The following is a 23,849-nucleotide window of genomic DNA, read 5'->3' as shown; positions in this document are numbered from 1 at the left end:
CGTGTTCATAGCCAAAACTGCCTTGTTGCATGGCTCTCACCTGCCTGAAGGGAATAGTGGATTTCAGCGTTGGCTCCTTGGTCCTGATCAAGGGCTCTGACTTGTATAACCTCTGTGCTCACCACTGCTGAGTCCAGCACTTCTGCTTCGTAATGGATGCTGCTGAACTGTGGAGGGTGAAGGTTGCAGTTCTCCACGTGAATGATCACCCGAACAAAGTTCCTCTTGATGGGGACCTCCTGATCTCGTACCTGAATGACAGAGGAAGAGCAGGTGTGGTCACACCGGGGAGCAGGCAACCTTTCCTGCACCAGGCTTCCAGTAGCTCATCAGGACTCTTACAGAGGGTGGTCTGTTTGGGTGGAATCAACCCCTTGGGTGGGAATGAGCCTGTAAGTTTCAGCATCAAAGCTCAGCTTTGGACTTGAAACTGAACATTAACAATAATTCACTGTGATTTCTTCCATAAGAATGCCCTCCAATGAAGTTAGCAGGTGATGGGGTAGGCCCACAGTTAGAGGAAAGCAGAGTGCTACCTAGATTTATCCAGGATGGTTATATAGTAAAGGTTAACACCCTGCTTTCCTCTTCCCTCATGTTCTAGACAACTCCTCCCCCAAAGACTAGAACCAGTTTGGATTTCTCCAGCAACCTATATGTCCCAGAGAAACTGATGGACTCAGCAGGTTTTGGTCAGGACTCACCATCACTGTCAGGGTGTGTTGTGGCATGGGCTGGGAACTGAAGCCTTCTGCTGTTGTGAGGACCCCGCTGCTTGGATCCAACTGGAAAAGTCTTGTGCTTTTGGGGTCTACGCTGCTGTGGATGGTGTAGATGAGCCCCTTGCCTTTGTCCTTGTCTGTTGCACTGACTTGAAGGATTTCCCTCCCCGAGGGGGTATCTTCAGGAATCCGCACCACGTAATGGCTCTCCAGGAACTGGGGACGGTGCTGGTTGATATCAATCACGTGAATAAAGGCCTGTGGGGGAGACAGCACACTGAGGGAAGCAAGGGCATGGGAGCAACCTGACGTATGCAGCCATGTGAAATCTCGGCTACCAACCACTCTTGGGTATAGCCATGCTCTGAGCCTTGTAACCATCACAGCTTTCCAACTCTTGGGGCTTTGCCATCCATGGTGACTGGGAAAAGCCCTTTTGTCCTTCTCCCCAAATAACTCCTGCTGTGCCTTCCCTCAGTGATTTTCAGTTTGCTTCCTCTCATTTTCTTTAATCTCTCCAATCTGGCAAGCCATTCAGACTGAATGTGCCAGCACTTAGCACACAGGAAACCATCACAGCCTGCCATAAAAAGCAGCAGTTGCTCAGCCGTGGTGCCAGCTTTGCTGGCTGATGCCTCCGCACCAGCCCTCATTAATTACACACCAGAAAGCTGACGAAGGGGGGATGTTTGGCAAAGGGAGAGAGGTGTTGGTCTATCTCAAGAGCAGCACATGTGTGGAGAAGACATGCAGAAGGAAAGTTTGTGGTCTACACTTTTTAGCCAAATCTTCCCCTCTGCCTTTAACAGCAAACCCCTGTGAACAGGCTGCCTGAATCCTTCCTGCAATGTCACCTAGTTTCTTCTGTTTGGTCTCCTACCCTGGCTGTCCTGACCCCCTACTGATGTGTTGACTGCATCTTAGGAAGTCCCAACCAAGTGTAATAATTTGCTTCCTTTAGCAAACCTGAACATGCCAGGGGTGTTTTGCACAAGCAGGTTTTTTGACATCTGCTAGTGGCCTTGAGTGCCAAAATAAACGTAGGGATGAGATGCAAGGTGGCAGGGAACGCACAGCAGGCAAGGTGGGGCTTTGTTTGTTTATTTGGAACAATACTTGAAGATAGTTGAGACAGATAGCCGTCTGTTAGCATTGCGTTTCACAGGAATGGTAGTGTTCCTCACTCATCATCCCCCGCAAACCTCCGCAGTGAATTTCCCACGATAAGCGTCACTGATGGGTGACTCACATTCCAGGTCTTCCTGTGCAGTGAGGGCTGGATTTTTGGCCACTTCTTACGTGTGGAGAAAACAGTTGGTGAAAGCGCAATCCCTGAATACCCCTCCTGAGGGTAGGTAAAGATGGGCAAATCTCAGCAGCTGTTTTAACTGGGGCTTGGGAACATGCCTGAGAGCAAAGTGCCTCCTTCCACCAGCGCTTGCTTTTCATGTGGCAACTCAGAGGACACAGCATCCCTGCAGTTGCCCCGCTCAGCCCCTTGGACCTCAGTGCTGATCTGTCACCAATGCTCCGTGCACTTGGAGCAGCACAGGGCAGAGCCTGACCTCACCCCCTCACAGATGCCTCTGTGCTGGCTAGCAAGTCCCAGGAGCACCCCTTGATGTGCTGCCATGGACCCCAGCCTGACCTGACTGCGTAACTGCTTTACGTCTTAGCGTATTGTCCCAGCCGTGTTGTAGTTCAGCCCGAGCAGCTGAGAGCAAGCTGAGGCTTGGCTGGCAAAGTAGATGTGTCCTTGTGTGCTGGCTGTGATCAACAGGAAAGGCCCAAGATTTCCTAGACCATTTGTCTTTCCAACAGTACAAAAAACCCCTTAGCTTGGTACTTAGAAAAGACCTGGGGCACTGTGTAATGTAAGATCACAGTGTAAGGAGGTTCTTGTGCCTGGCACCTGATCCAGAGCTTGGTGGAGTCAGAAGAAAGATTCCCTTTGGCATATACTGACTCTAGATGGGCTCTCTACTAAAGAAAAAAAGCATTACCTGGGTTTTGATGGTAGTGGACCCGTCAGTGACTTCTACTGTCAGGTTGTAGTTGGACTTCTTCCTTGCATCAAGGGGTCTTGCAATCACCATGCTGCCCGTACTCTTTTCAATGTCAAAATCCATGTCGTCGTCGCCACCTGCGGTAAGGGAGAGATGAGAAAAGGCAATGGGGGGGCAGTTACAGTTCTATTTCTGTCTGGAGCAAGCTGCAGGTGCTGGCAGCCTCTGCAGGGGACGGGATTCTAGGAGCTGCCTGGAGACCCAAAGGATGAGGATCTCCCCTCCAGGCATCACACATGAACCACACAAGGAGCTCATGCCCAGCCGCAGATCTGTTGCATGCCAGGCAATATACCTTGGATGGGGATGTATAGGCATTCACTCCACCTGCACCTCTTGGGCCACAGCTGGACTGGGGACAGTGCCACAGGTGAGATTTCCTCTGAATTTGGAAACTCAATACAAAATGTGTATTGAGGACATAGGAGACAGGGAGGTCACGGAGAAGCTGGACAAAAAGGTGTCACAGATGGTGAGAAAGGAGTGCGAGAGGGAAGACGAGGGAATTTAGAGAAAATGAGGGGGAGGAGAGGAGGGGAAAGGATTCATGTGTGCATATGATGTCCTGGCTAGGTTTGCAATGGTCACATTTGAGCATTGATTTATTTGCTCAATAAATTTGCTCATTGCTGGTCTCCAGCTATGCAGCATCATAGGCTTAGCATGGATCAGGGACCTGCAGGGCTGAGCAATGTTCCTGCTGGCTTCTGATTCAAGGTCACACGGTAGGCATATCAGCGATGATCTTCATTGCCATGGCTGGGAGCCTGTGAGCTGCCTGAAGAAGCCCAATACTTGAGCAGTTGGGGAGGCAGACGGTGCTTCCAGGGTGAGTAGAGCCTGTTGCCTCCATCCCAGATGGCTGCGTAGTGCAGGGAACTGCGGCCCTGAGCAGCTCGGCAGCAGAAGGCTGTCCCTCACGCTATGGCTGTTCAGCCCTGGAGTGGGAGCTTATTTCTCACGCCTCGCTTGCTGGTGGCCTGCTAGTTCTCTATCATGCACGGAACACTGCTATGTTGTTCTGAGATCCGAACATGCAGGAGCAGATTTCCACAATTTATCCCAGGTCTCAACTTCTCCCTTCCTAGCTACTGGATGCTCTGGATTCTGCTTTATTCTCTTACCAGCCAGGAAAATCTTGGCTGGTGGTTAAATTACACATCTTCCCTTGCAGGAGAAGTGCAGTGATCGCCAGCCTCTGGACCACTACTTTCCTGCTGGGAAGGAGACAAAGAAGCAGAGACAGAGGGAAAGAGAGACCCATGGATGCCTTTCCCGGAGAAAAGAGAGAAGGGGGCTCCCTTTGCATGGTGCCAAAGGGAAAGAGGAAGCCTGGGAAAGGAAGGAGATGAAGAAAGATGCTGCTTTGTCAGAGTTCTTGCAGACACCGTCAGCCTCGGTGACAAAGGCTTTATGGGCTGGGAAAGGCAAGTTTTTTAATGGAGTGCTGGAGGCTCCTGGATCTCTGCACCACCTGCTTGGTTGCCATCTACAGTGATTATTTTCTTCCCAAGCAGGGGAAATGAAATTCTGTCCTCTTCTACCAGTATAGAAGCCAAGAGAGCACTTGGTGGACTAGAAACTGGCAAAGAGGAGGTCGAGCACACAGGCAAGCACTCAGCAGGTGAGTGATGGGATAACATGCAGAGGAAGATACCGTTAATTCTGCCAACCTGAGCAGACACTACTAATGACAGATAAGCCTTGTACTGATATTGTCCGCTACTTGTAGTGTTGTATCTCATTGTGTAATTGTATTTATACACCATTATCCCTGCCCTAACATAGTAATGGGAAAAACTATTCACTCACCCAGTTAAGGCTTTGTCTGGCGAGGGCAAGCCCTGCAGGCAGCATCAGGGTAAGACTGCAAGGCAGATTGGTGTGCCACTTCAAAACACCAAATTACACAAGCAAAACTGGCCCTTGTTGATGGGACCAGTTCTTCACACATGCTGCCTGATGAGTCCCCTGGGGTGACAGCCCGTGTCCCCTCTGCCCTGGCATCATGTGTCTTAGAGAAGACCCTAGAGCTTCTTCATGTTTCATGTCTAAGTCACCCCTAGGATGCCATGAGGTGGAAGGGAAAGCCTCACCAGTTAGGTCAGACCAGCTCTTTGAGGAATCCTTCCCTCTCGGCTCCCTGTTGGGACTATGGGCTCAGCAGGGAGGGAGAGACGGGGGATGTTTGCAAGACCCAGCCAGATCCTTGCAGACTGTTTTACCACAACCAACAGCATCATCGCTCGATTCCCAGGAGGAGCTGGGGCTGGCATACCCTGCCTTTCACGTGACACTGGAGAACACCTCAAACACTGGCAAGTCCCAGAACGTCATTAAAAAAGTGTGTTAGATAATTGCACTTGGCACCGGAGCCCTTGGACAGGCAGCTTTGTCTATGGCAGTTTAAGCCTCTTGGTGCCTGTGAGAAACCTTTCCCTGTAGCTCACCTACACCTAAAGCAAACAACTTCATTGGCTCAGGCATGTGAGCGCTGAAAGCCCAGGGAACCGGGACAAGCGCTCCCAGACACCGCTGCCCTGCTTTAATTTCAGTCTCTCACCTGTGATATTAAACCACACTTGGCTGGGGCCCATTTCGATGCTGATCACTCCCACCATATGGTTTACAGGATCTGTTTCCATCACAGCAAAGTTAAAATGGGGTTCATCGAAAGCTAGTGGCTCCGAGGAAGGGCCGGGCCGGGTGACCCAGCTGATGTGAAGCCGTACGTGGGAGGAAAGCGGTGGGCTGCCGCCGTCTGTTGCCTTGACCTGCCGGGAAACGCACATGCAGTCAGGGAGAAGCGTTGTTCAGCCCATGGGAGCCCCATGGGAAGATGCTTCTCCCACCCACCAGGAGTTTCAGGTCTGAGTGCACCCCAAATCCTACAAAACAGATCTTGGCCCAGTGGCCCACGCTCTGCCTGCATCCGAGGTAGAGCTGTGCAACCCAAATTCCTCTTGACCATCAAGCAAACCTGCCAAGCTCAATCCACAGCAGAGACCTGGATCACAGGCCCAGTTGCAAGGACACACAGAATGTGGGAGAGCTTTAAACCTGTATCCAAGCCCCGTGGCCTGATCAGACTGCACCGCTGAAATCCAAAGACTGTTCAGCTTCACATACAGATGAGATCATGGACGACTGTGTTCATCTCTGAGAGTGGATTGGACCATTAATTTTAAACTGATCCTCCATTTTTAATAGCTTCTTTCCTTTTGCATTTCCCATCATTGCCTCCTAGTTTCTCCCCCTGTAACCCAAGTCTGTCTCATTTAAGCTCTCCTCCCACTGCTGCATTTTCTCCACCTCTTTCCCTCTTTCATCTTTTCCATTTCTGCACCCTTTCCTCTCCCTCTCCACCCATCTTTTCCCATTGGCTCCATTTCCCTCTCCTCTCACCGTGAGTATGTTGTATTCAGACGCAGGAAAAGCTTTCCTGGAGAACACCATGCCAGTTGTGGGGTTGATGGTGAATATTCCTTCCTCCTCCTCCTCGATGGTGTAGGTGATCTGGCTGTTCTGGCCCTGGTCACGGTCCGAAGCGATCAGCCTGTAGACGGGCAGCGGCATCTCTGAGGCATCTCTCTCGGGGAGCTGCACCATGAAGAGCTTGTGGGGAAAGCTGGGAGGACTGTCATTGGCATCCAGGACTTGTATCACGACTCTGCTGGTGGACTTCAGGGCTGGCTCTCCATTGTCGGAAACAGCCACCTGCCAGCAAGCAAAGGAAGGTGACAGAACTGCTTGTCGTGACCTGGGATGTGAGCAACCAGCCTTCATCCTGGTGGGCGATGACTAAACTAGGGGTTTCCTGTGGGTCTGCATTTGTAGCTAACACCTTCAGAGACATCGTGCATTTCTGAAGGGTAAAATCTGGTGGCCGTAGCTGGCACTGTGCAAGGCTGCTGCTTGCGCAGGGAGATGCGCCTGCAGGGCTCCTGCCTGCAGTCGCCCCGGGCTCCGGGTCAGATCCCGCTGCTAGGTCGGATTGTTGGTCCTTAGGGGTCACACAACTGAAAACATTTGTATTGCAATGGCTTAGCAAGTTATCACCCGTCCTCCCTCCGCTGTGCCTGTGCATGCTCCCGGCACGTTGCATTGCAGAGAGAAATGAATTCTCCTCAATCACCCTGATAGTCAGCAACTCCTCAAGATCCCTCTAACGTAAACATGCATAGCTTGGAGCAGGTAAGGATGGGGGCAGGTAACGCAAAGCTACGCAGCAATGTCTGATACAATGAGATAAACAAGGGTGGATTTCTCTGGCTTGCTCTTTCCCCCATAACTTATTATCCATCCTGCTAGAGGACAATTCCAGTCCTCTTCCTGCATTCCCACAGCTTCCAGAACAGGCCTTTTGCTCTAGTCTTCAGTAAGGAAATAATAAACCCCGCAGAACTGCTGCAGCTGTCTCTTAGGGCAACAAACACCATTTAATTAAGTTTCCCAGCAGTTGGGAGCTGATGGGATGAGATTCTTTCTCTGTGCTCCAACTTGCAAGGAAAGCTCTTTGAGGACTTAATACACTTGCAGGTAAATAAAGCTAATTACAATCATCATTACCCACCTCTAGGATATGTTCAGCCTTGTATTCTCGATCCAGCTGTCGTGAAGTGGTAGAAATCAGACCTGCCAAGAAAGAAACCCTTTGAGCTCCAAGACTCAGCGTCCGAGGAAAGCCAGGGCTGAACAAATTCCTGTGTGCCCCACATCAGCCTGCTGCCCCTCCTGTTTCCCTTTGAGATGAGAGGGGAAAGACAGATATGCCAGAGGGCAAGCTGTCCACTTCCAGTGTGAATCCCAGTGCGGAGGAGCTGTGATCGCTCCTCCGGTCACAGAGACCAGGGAGAAGGGGAGACAGCTACTGGATGCCTTCATCAGTTGAGGGTTGTCAAGGCGTCTGGTGAGAAAAGCTGCAGGACCGGGAAAACAAAACTTTTCTTATGCCTCTAAGTAAGAAACATTCTGCGTACGCTGGCACAAGTTTGGCCTCTTAATAAGTCTCGGCTCCTATTTTCCCCGTGTTGAACTTTGCTCTTTGCAATTTACAGTGTCTTGACAAAAGTTTTGTCTTCTGTCTTGGGAAATACCCCCTATTCTACCACTAGAACAAATGCATTCAGGCTGAAAATAAGGTACACAGTCAATAATGATGTTGGTATATTATTTAACCCTTACGGACAGACAGGGTGAATCCTCTAACATCTGCAAGATTTGAGGGATTTCTAAAAAATACATGCTAGTTTAGTCACAGGGAATAGGTTGGATGCAGGAGGGAGGAATTGTTACTGTAACAGAGTTTAAACAAAAAATCATAATTGCCTCTTTTTGGCCTGTCAGTGACTAAGCTGAGCAGATGCAAGTGTGGAAAGGACTGAGCTCAGGTTTGTGTTTCCACATCTGGTTTGATAACAGTCCTTATCAAGTGCCTTGACTCTTCACCTTTGGGGAAAAGCAGCTTTAGACCATTTTCACAGCTGCTTTACAGATGATGGAAATTGGGTACATAATTCATGATTTTCTGGCAGTCATCAAGTCTGACACCCGTGAGTGCTTTTGTCCGTTCCCCGCATCTCCTGCTCCCAGCGGTCGCTGTTATCGTGGTGTTTATTCCCTGTGAAGGGAATTCCTGCTTCCTCACACGAACCAAAGGCAGGGTGAATTTTCCTGACCACCACAAGCAGTGACCCAGGCTCGTGCTACCCTGGAAAACGCTCTGCATGGGTGGCAGCGTGCTTTTGCAGTGGTGTGAGCACGTGTGCTTGCGCATCCTGAAAGACTCGTAAATCAGAGTTGTGTGAACCCATCTCAACTCTCATTTCTGGTCCAAAGCCAAAAAAGTTTTAATTAATAGTATTGTTTTCAGTTGTGTTGCTGTCTGAGCATGACAGGCAGGAGAAAATTTCAGATGGCTGCAGGAAACACTGGGCAGCTGAAGGAGGGAGCAAGGAGCAGCTGCTTGGAACGAGACTATTGTTAGCCGTTTCCACTTGTTCTCTGGGTTTATTCATGTTTGGCACCAGCCGCTGCACTGAACTTTTATTTAATGCCTTTACAATCGTAAATCAACACTCCTTAATGTGTTATGACAAGATGGTTTGAAAGACTCTGTTTGCAGGTATGTCATGTCTTTTTTTTCTTCTCCTTAATCTCCCTTTTGACATCTTGGCAGGTGCAGAGGGCTCAGCAGTGGCCTGAGAGCATGCTGGCCGAGGAGCTTTTGAACCTCTCTCCAGCTTGTGGGAGGCTGGAGGGCTCCAATAGCACCAAAACTCTATGTGCATGGAAATATTCTCTTAATGGGAGCCTAAAGAAGGAATTGCACCAGCGGCCCACTGAAATCTCTGATGCTCCTGTCCCCACTGTCAATAGGTTGGCTAGGACAGTGGAGCAAAGCCTAAAACTCTAGCTGCCTCAGGGGATGGTTCATGATTTTGGCCTAAGAAGCCCATAGGATACATTGACAACAGAGCCGCCCAATACCTGTGTGCACGCTGGGGTTATTTCTGGTCTATCAGATTGCAAAATGCAGTTGCAACAGACTAATACTTTGTTTGCACTTGGTTTCTGCATGCCGGCTGATGGAAGGTAACTTAACCACTCTGAAGTGATTATCTGGATTTGCCTGGCCACACCCTGAAATTCTTTCATGACCTAATGATAAAAGTGAAAGAAAACGGGATGGTAGCTGAGCTTTCTAAAGCTGGAGAAGAAGGACTGTAGTGAAGGCAAATGAACTTAATGACTATTGTGGATGTCTGTGCCACTGAAGATGCTCAGATCTCCTGGGGAGTAAGAGCTGACTCCACTCTCTCTCGTAGACCTGTACCGTATCCCAGCTCAGAGTCCTACCAGATGGCATTCTGGGGTTTAGCTTCATATCTGTTGAGCCACGAGTCAAAGGGTTGGCTTCTCCTCCTGACTCCAGGCAGACTCCCTCTGTCCCTTACCCTGTGCCCAACCACGGCTCCCAGTTTCCCTCTCCAGAGCCTGTTACCGCGCTACTGGAGATCAGACAATTCTTGCGGTTAGCGATTAATCACTCTGATTCCCGAACGCAGCCATGGTGCTACGTGGCTGCCCAGACGCTCAAACTGCCAGCAGTGTCCACATGGCAGCTGAGCACCCCGAGACGGGGAGACAGGGATCACACGTGGTGCTCGAAAGAAGCCAGCTGGAATTAATGGCTATTTTCCTTTGTTGCTGCTTGGTTATATACCCTGTGAAGGAAGCCAGAGGACTAAAATGGAGATGGGAACTGCCGTCAGCATTCATGGCCTGAGGAAACGGTCCCTCGGTTCTTTCTGCTGTTCCCTACAAGGACCTGGGAAGTGCACAAAACACAGAGAGTGTTTTGTGTGTGCGTGTGCACACGTGCGAGTTGTCATTGCAGTCCCTGCTCCTCCTGAAAACGCCAGCTACCCTGTCCCACGGGACTTGTGATCGAGTGGGTGTCCTTTATTTGTGTTCTTGTACTTGGCCCTGATGCTTTCTGCAGAGTCCTACAGAGACTGAACAAAACTGTCAAAGATCTTAATTGCACTTGGCCAATTAGCCAAGCTCTGCATTCACCTGAAGGTCCAGAAACAATCCCTTCTGCTGCTTGGACGCAGACAGGCACAAGCTCTGCTCCTGCAGCCTATCTACACACAGCAATGGGAAAGGATTGTCTGTAATTGTCCCGCTTGATGCCTGGAAAGGGGAGAGAGGAAAGCTGGTCGTGTTGGGACAGGAGAAGGAGAATTAACAGTGCATTGTTGTCAGGGAACAAAAAATAATAATAACTTTTGCTGGCAAGAGCAGGGCTGGGGTGGAGGTTGCTGGCCCCCAGCCCTTGCTGCAGGGAGGAAAATCTAAGATAGTTAAAATAGCTAGAATCAGGTTTGCAGGCACTGGGGCTTTCAAAAGAGAAGGGAAGAGGTTGTTCTCCTGAAGTCCTCTTTCTGTTGTTCCATTTCACCTTCTCTTCTCCTCCTACCACCTCCGCTCTCGTTCTGAGCCAGCTTTGCGCTGCCCTGTGCTCGGCTGGAGCTGGTGGTACGTTGGCTCGGGGAGCAGAAGTGCAGCCATCCCTCAGGTTTAAAAAGAGGGCTGTGTCTGGACGTCCTTCCACGCAGAAAAATGCTGGGAACCACAGGCATCCTGGGGAAGCCTGTGGACACTGACACAGCGGGAGAAGCACCAGAAGAACAAGCATTAGATAAGAGCTGGAGATGAACGGTCCAAGGTAAAAGGAGTCTCTAAGCAGCCTTTCAGAGGGATGGATGGTTTCATCCTGACTGTTCCTGCTACAGCCTCCCAGTTCCTCCCAATCCTGTCTGGACGGGAACCCGCTTCACATCAGAGACTACAAACCCTGCACAAAACAAGCTGAAAACCTTTCCAGCAAAAGAACACCCCAAACCCTACTATCTGCCCATCTCTCCATGTATCTATCTATCTCTCCGTCTCCCACAAACACTGCTCTGCACCAGCTGCCAGGCTGGGCTGGAGAGATTCCATCGCCGATGGCAGAAAGCTTTCATCTCACTGCACCGTTTTATTCCCTCTTCTCATTAGCCTTCCATTTATTTTCCCTCTATTTTTCTCCACCCTCTTTCGGGAACTGAGAGCTGGAAGAGCTCAGAGCCCTTCTGTGGCAGTTCAGGGATGCTGGAAGAGCCAAGCCCTGCCGAAGGACAGTTATCACAGCTGTTCCTGTCTCCTTGCAAGGCCTTAGGAGGAAAAGTCAAGGGGCCTTGCTGGACGTTCTCCACTGGCCAACCCACCCTTGTGTTGAGATACCAGATCAAATGCAGAAAAAGCCCACTCCAGGATCAGAAATAGGTTACTTGGAATAGTGTGGCATTGTGCCCTGAATAATTATCCAGGGCTATTCTGCAGGGTTATTCTGGGTGTAGACGTGTCTGTTGAAACCATAAATCAGGACCTTAATTCCTATTAGCCCACAGGATGAGAACAAGCTTCCTTCTCTTCTCCTTATACCAAGGGGCTCCTACCAGGATCACCCTGCCTAGGAGAGACCCAGACTGACCTCTGGCCCTCTCTGGCTTATTTCAGTGCCAGTGTGACTTATTTGTCTTTTAATGTCAGCCTGGGATAGGAGAAGAGGACAGGTCTTGACCACTGTCTTCTCCGCCTGTAGGAGCCTCTCCTGTGATCTGGGTGCTGGAGGAACTCCTGACACATGGAGATTGTCCTGGTCTTTGTTCAAATCCTGTGACTAGGAGCAGCAGCCTTTGTGGTTTCCTCTTGAAACTTTAATGTTTAGAATTGAATAATGTGACAGAGATTCAGATTCATCACAGATAAGCAACTCCGCCTACTCAAATTCTTTTGCTGTCATAGGATTTGGAATTGACCACGGAAGGAACATTGGCAATCTGGATCATATAGATCTCTGTCATTTCAAGAACTGAAATGTTTCTGGGTCTTTTTGTGGTCATTTTCTCTAAGCAGTGAAAGAAGAGATGCATTTATTGCATTTGGAAAACAAAGGACATGTCCTAACTACAAACCCAGAATAAACATCAGTGATCTGGTAGCACTGTAGTCCTCAGATACTTGCAGTGCTTTCTCTTTCCTCTTGTTCAAATGTAAGTGGTTTGATTTGCACTGCACTGGGATAACCCTTTTTTTTTTTTTGAAAATGACCCTGTACTGATGTGAGTGACCGGGAACTGAAAGACCAGCAGTCTTTCAGTCTCTCCCAATGCTGCACTACCAGGCTGAGACCAAAGATTGTATTTTTATTCCACTTAACAGACCGACTAGCATGCCCTTGTCTGCAGGATGGAAATATCGCAGGGTTTCCAATAAGCTGCCTACAGCCCTGAAATTCCCTCAAATATCAAGCTGTGATATTCTTTCTGGCAGTAGTAGCAGATGACTTCTCTTCAGATACTGTAAGCACGAGGATACAAACTGCTCAGTTTATGCCAATGTTTGCAGGCAGTTATTTGTTCTTTTGGGTGATGTGCAAGTAAAAAAAAAAGTATAACTGAATACTAATCAGCCTCGGAAGCAAGTCCTTAAACAACCTTCAAGCTCAGGGTTTAAAGAAGAGACCTCCAGCAACTGCCCAAGAGATAAGATCAGCTCATTGGGCTTCTTACAGCACCGAGAAAATTGTCACTCTTCACATGAAAATTACCTGGCCGTAGGGAGAGATGGATAGGAGGTGGCTCATACTCGAAATATCTTTTTGTCTAAGACAGAGTTAAAGTGTTAGCTTAGAGTTGAGTTGTCTCATTAGCAAATGTTCCGATTTTGCCACTTATTTTACCGTAAAACATGACAGCCTTGGAGCATAGTTTTGTAGGGCTGCTCTCACACTGGGGTGAAAGTTTTGCCTGCTGCCTGCAGCTCAGAAAGGCTGAACGTCCTGTGGGGTGCACGGGTGCAAGCTGGAGCTCAGCAGACGAGGGGAGCTAGCCTGGTGTCCTGACAGCCATTTCTGGTCCACACCCCATCAAAAAGGCTGTGGTCTTCTAAAACAGGGCCTCTGAAGCCCCCTTTCCATGCAACCCAGCGTTTGTGCAAGCAGTCCATGGGACTGAGTTGTGATGTTTGGGCTACGTGAGAAAGTCGGATGCAGAACGATGCCCTGTGCTGTCTAAAAAGCTTCTGACAGTGGAGATGGCTACAACTGGGGGTAGCAGTCGGCATAGTTGGCTGACATCTCCAGGTGCATCTGTATGCTGTCAGAGAGCCATCGCACCACACCTAACACATAATTGAGAGCTGCGCTCACCTTTTTCAATACATCCAGCTCCTTTCTCATCTGAGAGCAGGCTTCTATCCCACTGCAGTAGGTGAACGGCTTTTATCATCCGTAGGAGATCAAAGTCATGCAATTAATTCTCTCCCGTACTCAGGCTCTGTGCCCTCCCTCCTCTCTACTCCCAGGAGCCGATGGCGTGAAGGGCTCGGCACAGCTTTCTGTGCCAGACTGGCCCAATGTCAGCTCTGCCGGGATAGTTTAAGGAAGCTGTTTACACAAAACATCAGCGGGTTTTTGATGGCTCTGAAAGATCTGGTAATTAATCCTCAGATGAAAGATAGAGTCTAGGAAGATGGCAGAAGAGGCTTACTACACTTACTACACTAATAGCACTGGAGAATGGGTGGAGCCTTTAACTGCAGTGGGATTCGTTTTTATTAATCCTGCCTGGGTCTGTCTCAGGAACAGAGTCACCTCCAGAAGGGAGTTCCCTGGCTCAGGCTGTGCAACGGGGCAGTTGTTTATGAGAGGGAAGATTAAAAGCTTGGTTCTGCTTAGGGCTTTGAAAGCGGCACATTTGTGTTATTCTAAGAGCCATCTGGATGCAAATAGCAGCCCCCAGGTTGAGGGTTTCAATCCTTAGCCTCTCCACACAGTCTGTTTGGAGACAGGAACTTGTGCTGCAGAAGGAAGGTGTGACAAAGGCAGCTGTGTGGGCTGTTTATATGGAATATGTAACATCTCTGGGCGCTTGGAAGCCTCAAAAACAGATGCTGAGTTGGGTCAGTCTTACCTGTAATGAGGTTAATGGTGAATAGTCCTTGAGGATTGCCAGTTAGGATGTGAAAAGTCAGTTTTCCCTCTGAGCTTGAGTCTGGATCTAAGGCATCAAGCTGAAGGACAGATGTGTTTGGTGGGGAATTCTCCATCACAGAGGCATAGAAGACAGGTCTGGACATCTGAGGTGGGTTGTCATTGGTATCAGTGACTTCAATATAAATCTCAGTCACAGCAGACAGGGGAATTGTTCCCAGGTCAAGAGCTAGCACTGTCAGCCAGTAGTGAGACGTTCCTTCTCGGTCGAGTGGTCCTATGGTACGGATGGTGCCTATAAGAATGACAGAAAGTGCTTGTGAGGGATTTAAGGAACTCAGACCACTTTGTCCTTAATGCCAGACCAGTTTGTGTCCCTAGTCTGCTTCCCAGACTTTGCTGCAGATACAAACTCTGGCAGGAACCTTGTATGGCTGAGAGATTGTGCGGAAGGTGAGGGCTTACTTGTGCTCAGGGTAGTTTGGTACACAAGTGAAAGGGAAAACCTTGGTATTCTGAGGAGGACAGACATTGATTTTCCATTATTTTAAGGAGACAAACCCCAATTCCTTCTCCCCAAATACAAGGATGCACATTGTATATTCCTGCACAAGCAAGAAAGATCTGAATGCATGAATTTTGTAAACAGACAGAATATAGAAATGTCCTGTTGGGTCAAAAACACAGCACGAGGTTTAAGCCCTTAAGGTACACCATTAAACTAAGCTGTCATTACCTGTGTCCTTTTCAATGCGGAAGACGGACAGGCCAGTGCCCTCTCGCAGAAAATATTGAACTTCTCCATCTTTCCCCTTGTCGATATCTTTTGCTGTGACCATCATCACAGATGTGCCCTCAGGGCTGTTCTCCTGCACCCAGCCTTTGAAGACAAAGGAGGCAAAGCGTGGTGGGTGCAAGTTCTCATTGACGTCAAGGACGTTCACTTCCAGGTGGCAGAGGGAAGAGTGAGAGAAGGGCTTCCCTCCGTCACTGACTCGCACTGTTAGATTGTAAGAGTCCTTCTTCTCATAGTCCAGCTCCTTCTCCAACCGAAGTGCCCCAGTCAGCTTATCCACATGAAACATCATCTCCTCGTCATTAATGAGGCTGTACCTCACCTCACCTCCAGAACCAGCGTCTGGGTCAAAAGCCTCCAGAAACAGGAGGATGGTTCCCACGGGCAGGTCCTCTGGGACCTTCACACTGTTGAGGGCTGGGAGGCATTGCGGGGTGTTGTCATTTACATCCTCCAGAGTCACAATGAGATCCGTAACAGAGAACAGCTGGTAGCCTGTTTTGGGCTGGTCTCTAGCTTCTATTTTCAGCACATAGCAAGGCCACAATTCTCTATCCAGGGCACCTGTAACTGTCACTTCTCCAGTGACACTGTTAATGGCAAACTTATCAGTGGGGGTTAGGAGAGAATATTTCACTCTTCCATTGTCATCTGTATCAGCATCTTCTGCTTTCAGCTGAGCTATTGTTGTCCCTGTTGCTACATGTTCTGGTATTGCCACCCAGTAGGCACCTTGTGGGAATTTAGGAGTGTTATCGTTGGTATCCAACACATTCACAGCCAAGAGTTTCCAAGATGATTTTTGTGGTGTGCCAAGGTCGTACACAGTAATGTTAAGAATGTAGAAGCTGGTTCGTTCATGATCTAGTGGAGAAAGGATTTGAAGGAGACCCAGTTCCAGGTCAATAGTAAAACAACTGTCATCATTTCCATCTGAGATCACATAGACCAATTTTCCACTAAAACCAGTATCAGGATCAATAGCTGAAAGGTCCGCAATAGTTGAATTGATGGGAACAGTCTCTATGATATCAATAGATCGTGGAAAGCTGTCATCAAACTTTGGAGCATTATGGTTTATAAGGTGCAAGTTCAGAGATGTTTCGTCATCCTGCCCGTGGCCTTGAGACTGAGACTCGATGGAGTGTATGATGGTTTCTGTCAGTTGTTTCAAAACTCCTGTTTCCTCACACTGCATTTTGACAGGGAGACCTTGGCTGACCACGGTGATATTTACAGATGTTGGCAAAGCGTAGTTCTCTCCATCTGTTGCAGTTATTTTCAAAGAGTAGAAAAGTGGCTGTTCAGAGGGAAGATCTCGCAGAGATATTCTAAGGGATATTACTCCAGAGATGGGATTCAGTTCAAAATGCTGTAACTCATTGCCAGACTTGATTTCATATTTGATATGCTGCAGCTCATCACTGTCAATTGCAGAGACTGTGGCCACAGGATTCCCAACAGGAAAGTCCCGTGGGATGGTGCCACTGCAGCTTGCCTTCTCAAACACAGGAGCATTGTCATTGACATTGCTCAGCATGAGGGAGACATACACCTCTGTTTCATGGCGGAAGGGTGAGCCCCAATCAGATGCCCACACTCGCAGATGATACCATCTCTGCATCAACTCATAGTCCATTGACTTGGAGGTGGAAATGACGCCAGAATAGGGGTCAATGACAAAAGGAACCGATTTCTGGTTGGCTATGGTGTAGGTGACAAACCCATTGTCTCCTTCATCTTCATCTGTAGCCCTTACTGTTAAGACACTGGTACCAGGAGGAACATTTTCATCAAAGGCCCCACGATATGAAGACTGACTAAAACTTGGAGCGTGATTGTTGCAGTCAGTGATGTCAATGACAACAGTCGTGGATGTGTGACTGTTAACAGTTGTAACTTCAAGTTCAAAATGAGACTGCTCATGGAAGTCCATTGCTCTGACTGTAGTTATCAATCCAGTGTGAGGATTGATTTTAAAGCTTGTGCTGTCAGGAGTAGGTCTCAAAATATATTTAAGATTTGGGAAGACTGGTGTGACCTTCACCATAACAACTTGGCTTCCAGCTGGGGAAAATTCACTGAGCTGGACCCGGTACACTTCTTTCTCAAACCTGGCAGAGACATAGTTGGAGGGAGGTATGTGGATAACTCTAATAGGAGAGAACTGTGGTGGCTTGCTCTTGTCCTTGGCTTGCAGACTGAGGTTGAAACCAAATGGGTAAAGTAGCCAGTTGATCTCTTTGGTTGACACAATCATGAACTCGGCGCTCCCAAAGTAAGATTTGATGGCTTTGAAATGTCTTCCTGGATCTCCATCCACAAAGTCAACTGAATCTATCCCTCCTTCTGAGTCACCAGTTTCTACAGACAGAGTTGCATAAAGAAAGTCTTCCGCTGAGTCAGGTGGTGTCACTTTCACTGAGGAGATAGAAGGGGGTTTCCTAGCAGATGGCTCCACTTGGATCATGAGACTAGCCAGGTTCCCAAAGCCATTCCCCTCCGCAATCTTTCTCATTCTGTCCACAGCCAAAACTTGCAGGTGGTGCCTGCCTCGATGGGTGCTGTTCAGCCTACCTGTGGTCATAACTGCTCCCGTGGTGGGGTGGACCGTGAATAGATCAGACTTGGTGTTGAGGGCGTAGTAGAACTCGGCGTTCTGGCCAGCATCAGCATCTGTGGCACTGAGAGTGCTGACCACTGTTTTCAGAGGAGTGTCTTCTCTGATGGACACTTTGTAGGAAGGGGGTGAAAAGAGAGGTTTCAAGTCATTTCTATCCAGAATATGAATCAAAACTTTGGCCCAGGCTTCGTAAGCAAAGGTGCTCTCTGTAGCCTTGATTATTAACATGTAACTGTCTTTGACTTCCCTGTTTAAAAGTGCTGTGTTGCTGCTCCTGGTTCTTATTCTCAAGAAGCAGAAATCCCCGACCACGTGCTCCTCTGTTTTAAAGAGACCCGTGTTGTCTCCAGAGGCTATTCTGTACCTGATGTCCCACTCGGGGTCTGTTTTGTAAATGCCCATTTTGGCGTAGCTCTCCACGTAGGTCTTGGGGGCTGAATTCTCATAGATGGTGGCATTGTAGAAGAAGTGGGTGAAGTGCAGAGGGGAAGTGCTGCCTTTCTCGCAGCTCGCTTTGCGGACCACACAGTGCATCAGGAAAACAGCAAAACTCAGGAAGTGCCTCTTGATAATGACTTCCATGGTGCGGTGTCTCCTTGGGTCCTGCAGGGTTAAAGGAAGAACACTGGTAATTTTTATTAAGGCCAGTGTGTTATAGGAAAAGCCCCCATGGGCTCAGCCTCACCTTCCTCCTCTCTCCACCCCAGCCTTTGCTGATGTGGTTGTTAGCTCATCTTTTCTTCTTTTCTGTCCCAGTGAGAGGTCTGTCATCCCACATCCCCATGCTGGCTCAGGCGTGTTCACGTTCTCTCCTTCAGTTTTTGCCCTTGTAGGGCAAAATGTGAAAAGCCATGAGAAATGCTCTGTGAAATGCCGTGATCAGGCTGACTTCCTATTCTGCAAATGATCTCTCCTTCCCTTCAGTTCTGCCTTCTCCCTAGTCAAATAGCATATTTGAACTCTCCACCCTCAATCCAAACCTCACTTCTGTTTTGTTTCTTCATCCTCCCTTTTCCATCTTAACTTCTTTCTCTACACAAGTTCTTGCAAAGTATTTTCAAGAGTCAATATACAAAGCGTGGCTTCATGTTTCTCCCCATGGCTTCTCTTCCTTTTCCTCCTCCCCTCCTGCAGCAATCTGTTCTCCTTCCCCAGCAGAGATTCCCTGCTACCTTGTTAAAATTCCTTCTGAATGGCCAGCTCTAGAGCTTTTTGATGGCTTTAGCTCAGATCCTAGTCAAGTGGTATCTCAGTTATCGCAAAGTTCTTCTAATTTGCAAGTCTGACCCTGGCTGCCTCCTGTGCATTGCCTGGAAGAGCAGATTTCTAGCAAGACACTTGGACCATGTCACCCTCAGCTGTTGGGTAATCTCTCCGGTTCCTCCCTTCTCATGGCAAAGCCCCAGGGTCAAGATTCCTGCGGAGGATCTGCCATCCATGACCACCAGCCATCAACTTCCTTCTCTAAAGACTCCTGAGCATCTACGGATCCATGATTTATCTCAGTGAACATGGTGTATCAAAGAAGGAACTGGGGAGCACATACATGGTTAACAAGGATGTAACTTTATCGGTGAGCTTTGCAGAGCTTGTTAAAGGATCAAGGCCTGTTCTTTTCAAAGCTAGGTGCGTGCTGCTGTGTGTGCATTTAGGGGTTGAAACCAGGGATGAGCTAAATATAGCTGCATATATTTCCCCTAGATATCCCAGGAGATCTTTATCTAGAACTGTTTCTTCCTCTTTTAAATTTAAATTATATATCAAGTACCTGCCAGTCATTTGGCACATTCCTAGTTTAAACAGGGAAGACTTGTTTTTCCAGACACTTTTTCAAGACTCATCTCTTTAAAAGCCAGGGCTAGTTCAATTTATAAGTCAAGTCGAATGTTAGGAACAAATTATTGGAGCCTAACTAACAATATGTGTCATATTCTCTCACTGAGAAAGCTAATTACTGGCAAACACAAGGCTGTATGTTTGACACTTCCTTCAAATCCATTTTTCCTTGGTAAATATATGCCGGTCATTCAGCAGTCTTCATGCTGTGGTCATTCATTTTTGAAATAAAGTCTGAATCTGAACTGCAGCCTATGTCTCTAGGAAGTGAAACTATCAGAATTTGCAGACAAGTCAACACAATTCTGGTTTGCCATAACTGACAAAATTCAGACTCATTTTTTTGATGACATCATTTAACTTCTAGGAAATACAACAGTCTCAAATGCACAGCAAATAAAATAAAATATTGGAGGACAGGTCTAGGTGATCCAGAAGGGCATTTGGTTCCTTCTGAGCAGTTGAAAACCATGTTCTTAAAAGCTCTGCTTGTTACTTAACAGCGCTTAAGAGTTTTGTTGCATGTAGGGACTTGCCTAGAGCTGCTCCCTTCCAACATTTTCAACTGCTGAACCTGGAAAGAAGACGTATGCATGCTGCCTGCGTGTGTGTCTATTAGGACTGTGGAGCAGGAAAAGTCACATATAAGTCAGAGTAGAGTAAGACAGAAGAATGAAACAGCAACAAAAAACAGTGCTGCTCCATGAACAGCAGAATTAATGAAGCTGATCGCTTTGTATCTGGGCTAATTGACTTCTTAATTGAATTGTACTGAAATGGCAATGTGAACTCATCTCTTATAAGACATCAGAGAACCCACAAGGCAGAGATGTTATGAACTCCACAACCACAAGAAAAGCCAGAGCTAGAGCACATGCCTTCTCCGGCACCAGCAATTCAATATGGGAGGATAAACTTGAGCAAGGAGTGGGTTTTCTTGTGTTTAACAAGATGTAAACCATCTTCTGAATCTCTCCTGGAATATCCTAAACCTCACTCTTGCCTGTAGATTTCCTGACATTTAAGAAGGGCTTCGCTCAGGTTGGTGTTTTTCCTCTGTGGGGGCATTAGCAGGGTTTAACTCCTCTGTCCAGCTAATTATTTTGCAAAACCTGTCATGACCTCATATTTCTGAGAGCTTTGCTCTCAATTACAAGCTGGGCTGAAAGCAATCAACAGCTTCAGCAGTTATTATGAAGGATGGAGAGCAACTACGCACATGGGGCATGAGGCAGGAGCCTCGTTTCCTCTGGAAATGATCTGAAACACTGAAAGACACAGCCAAAGCTTAGGGAGAATTTTCTAGGAAGCATCACTACCAGCTTTTGAAATCTAAAAGCTTCTCTTTGTGGCAGGACTCATACCCAAAGCCCAACATTAGCACAGAGAGCCCGTCATGTCCCCTGACAGCAACTGCCTGTGCTCTGAGACGTGCTATTTCATCACCTTTTTTTACTGCATGTGCATCTCCTTGGACAATTTCTATAGCAATATTGCTGGGGAAATCCTGTCACTGTTTGTGCAGGTCTACACAAGCCCATGTTTCCCCTCTCTTAGTTTATGCTTTGACAAAATAATGAGATGGAGAGTGCTGGTGACACTCGTGTACTTCAAGAGTTGGCCTATTCCAGTTGAGTGTCCTGGGGCTCCCAGGAGAGCTCACAACTGCCCGCTCCAGGACTGGAAACCATCACCTACTACTTGTAGCCTGGAGTTTCTTCTTTAGTAGGTCACACTGGGAAACAGTGATGCACGGGACGTCTTGTATCTCTTTCTCCAGCATGGTTTTAATATAAGTTGAAGAGTAATAGATCTCCCAGGAGATCCCTGCTCTGTCTCCTGTTTCTGGGATCATTTACACCACATTCACAATACAAAACCATCCAGAAGTGAGACTGGGACATTTCTGAAGGCCGTGGTGAAGCTCCACAGAAAAATGGAGCACAGTGCTCCGAACAGAGGGCAAATCTGGCTAACTGCTGCCTTGGCTCAGCTCCAGGGAATGCCCCGCTTGAAATGCCTCTGGAAGGCGTCAGCAACGAACTAGCAGAAACGAGATGTGTTTCTGTGACTCTTGTAGTGTGGATGGGAAAGCTGTGTATAATGTGAAAATGGCGTAAAATCAATTTACTAGCACTTAAAATCCCAGAGGGATGTGGGAGTCGGGCTGCCAAGGAGGGGTGGCGCTGCCAGGCTCAAGGGTCTTCGCAATGGAGTTGAAGCATCTCCACATTGAATCAGGGTGAAATCAACTGCGCCTGCAACAGATTTTTCCTGTAGATCAGGAGGAAAGTTTTTCCTGCTTTTCTGAGGTGTGCTACCCCATGTTCTTGTGCTGACAGTAATCAGTGCATGATCCATGGGACCTGTGGCAAAGGCTTCAGGGCTGCCAGATCAGCTGCAAGCATTAAACACTTAAACACCCTCACCTGCCTCTGGTCCCTCATCTCATGGGATTGGTTATTTCTACTCCTGAAAGCTCTGCTTCTCTCTTTCATGGCTCCCCTGGGCATAGATGCTCTTCTGGAGCTGGTTGCACACAGGGAGGCAGATGTGCTGGAAAAAGCCGGTCGGTGGGACGGAGCGAGGAAGGTAAGGCATGCTCCTGACTGCGGGAAATACCAGGGCATTATTATGTGGTAATTCAGCCTCCTCTGCTAATCACCAGGCGAGGATCAGAGAGCCTTGAGGGGCTTCACCCTCAGCCCTGTAGATGCGAACTCCCCACAGAGCGAGTAAACACTTGGTGTATCTCTAATCAGAGCCTAAGCGCGCGTCTAAATTTAACATCCAAATTGTGATCCTCTGTCAAAGACATGCCCAAATCTGTTGTTTTGAAATGAAGGAACAAACACAGCACTGAGCTTCAAAGGGTCTGCGTGGGGAGGCTGTGTGGAGGGGTGATTTGGGGAGATTGGTGCAGGGCATGGCTACTCTGGCCAGCTGGGACATGGCCCAGGGGTCCTTACAGGGGTCCCCTGCGATGTGCGGGCTGCTGTGTTTGTTGGCCGTATCGCAGAAAAGTGCTGCAGCCTGCCAGGAAGCAGGTGTGGCCTCAGCCCCTCCTTTTGATTCCCTTCAAGAGGAGCATTTAAAAGCAATGAAAACCCAAAACACAAAACAAGGAGAGTGCTGAGTGCACCGAGAGCAGCATTCCCCTCGTTGGCTGTGGTGGGGGCTTGGCCCAAAGTTTTGAGATCAGAATATTAGAGAAAAATCATAATTTTGGTGGGAAAATAAGGACAGCTTTTCCCTTATTGCTCTTTTGCCAGCAAGCATCCCAAACTCTCTTACTTTCTCTCTCCCTCTCTTCCCCTTCCCCACTTCTCCATTCTCACTCCCTTTTTTCTTCACTACAAGAAACAGTCTCTCCATCAGGACAGGTACCAATTGAAACCATCCCTGAGCACATCAGTGTTTTTGTCAGAGGCTACAAGCACGAGGAGCTGGGGTAGGGGAGAGAAAAGAGATGAATTTGGTTGTTCAAATACTCAGTGATGGGGCAGTTTAATGGTGGGTCTGAACTTCAGTGGTCATTGGGGAACAAAGGTGGAGAGCAAAGAAGTCAGTCACGTAAGATGGTGGGTGCAAGGCTTTGGGAAAGTGAATGAGAGTTGGGATTGTCTTTTCCTGGCTTGGGTGGTGGCTGAGCAGCAGGGGTTCAGCTGGGGCAATATCCTTACAGCCAACCTGCCAAAAAAGATCAACCAGAAGGTAGCCCCTGGGTTTCTAATGCTGGAAAGTTACAGATAACAAAGTATGCTTCTTGTACTGGTGTCAAGCCATGTATGTGAGATGTTTTGATTCCCAACACTGAAATAACCCATGTATGCATTATACAGGGGCTGGGCCGCTCAGTTAATGTTTGCCCTCTCCTCTGCTGCAGCAGTGCTGGCGGGATGAGATCCCTTTTCATTTGGTGCCCCACTCAGTTTTGTTGAGTTCCTGATGGTCGCTCATGAAACCAGGCTTGTGGGGTTTGGATTCCGTGGGGAGACGGGTATTTTTTAAACTGTTTTCTTGGACTTTGAGAAACAAACAAACCCATCCCTTCCCAAGCCATGGCACAGAGCCATTCCCATGATCTCGGCAGCGTTTCCCAGAACAAGAGGCTGAATCTGGGCTAGCAGCTTGCGCTGCCCTTGGAGATCCTGTGCCTGCGTTTGGTTGTGCAGTCTCTGCTTGGTTTTGCAGTGAAGCAGAAGAAACAAATCCTGGAGGTGCTACACAAAACCAGAAAACTAATGAAAAGAGCCTCTGAAGT

General features: G+C 48.2%; 1 protein-coding gene across 1 annotated transcript in view; it reads right to left on the bottom strand.

Annotated features, from left to right (window-relative positions):
- FAT2 (FAT atypical cadherin 2) overlaps positions 1–18,331 on the bottom strand; it is a 44,354-nt gene extending 26,023 nt beyond the window's left edge. Inside the window, exons 1-8 of the mRNA XM_086759241.1 lie at positions 15,067–18,331; positions 14,311–14,625; positions 7,362–7,423; positions 6,194–6,505; positions 5,352–5,562; positions 2,726–2,865; positions 705–980; positions 41–251 (exon numbers count right to left, since the gene is read on the bottom strand). Coding sequence (XP_086615367.1) covers positions 41–251; positions 705–980; positions 2,726–2,865; positions 5,352–5,562; positions 6,194–6,505; positions 7,362–7,423; positions 14,311–14,625; positions 15,067–18,331 — 4,792 coding nt within the window. The remainder of the gene's footprint in view (positions 1–40; positions 252–704; positions 981–2,725; positions 2,866–5,351; positions 5,563–6,193; positions 6,506–7,361; positions 7,424–14,310; positions 14,626–15,066) is intronic.
- Positions 18,332–23,849: the final 5,518 nt, after the last annotated feature.

The sequence above is a fragment of the Chlamydotis macqueenii genome, chromosome 14 (genome assembly GCF_036417535.1).
Source record: "Chlamydotis macqueenii isolate bChlMac1 chromosome 14, bChlMac1.mat, whole genome shotgun sequence".
In the NCBI taxonomy this organism is placed as follows: Eukaryota; Metazoa; Chordata; class Aves; order Otidiformes; family Otididae; genus Chlamydotis; species Chlamydotis macqueenii.
This window is presented reverse-complemented; position numbering and strand designations above follow the sequence as displayed.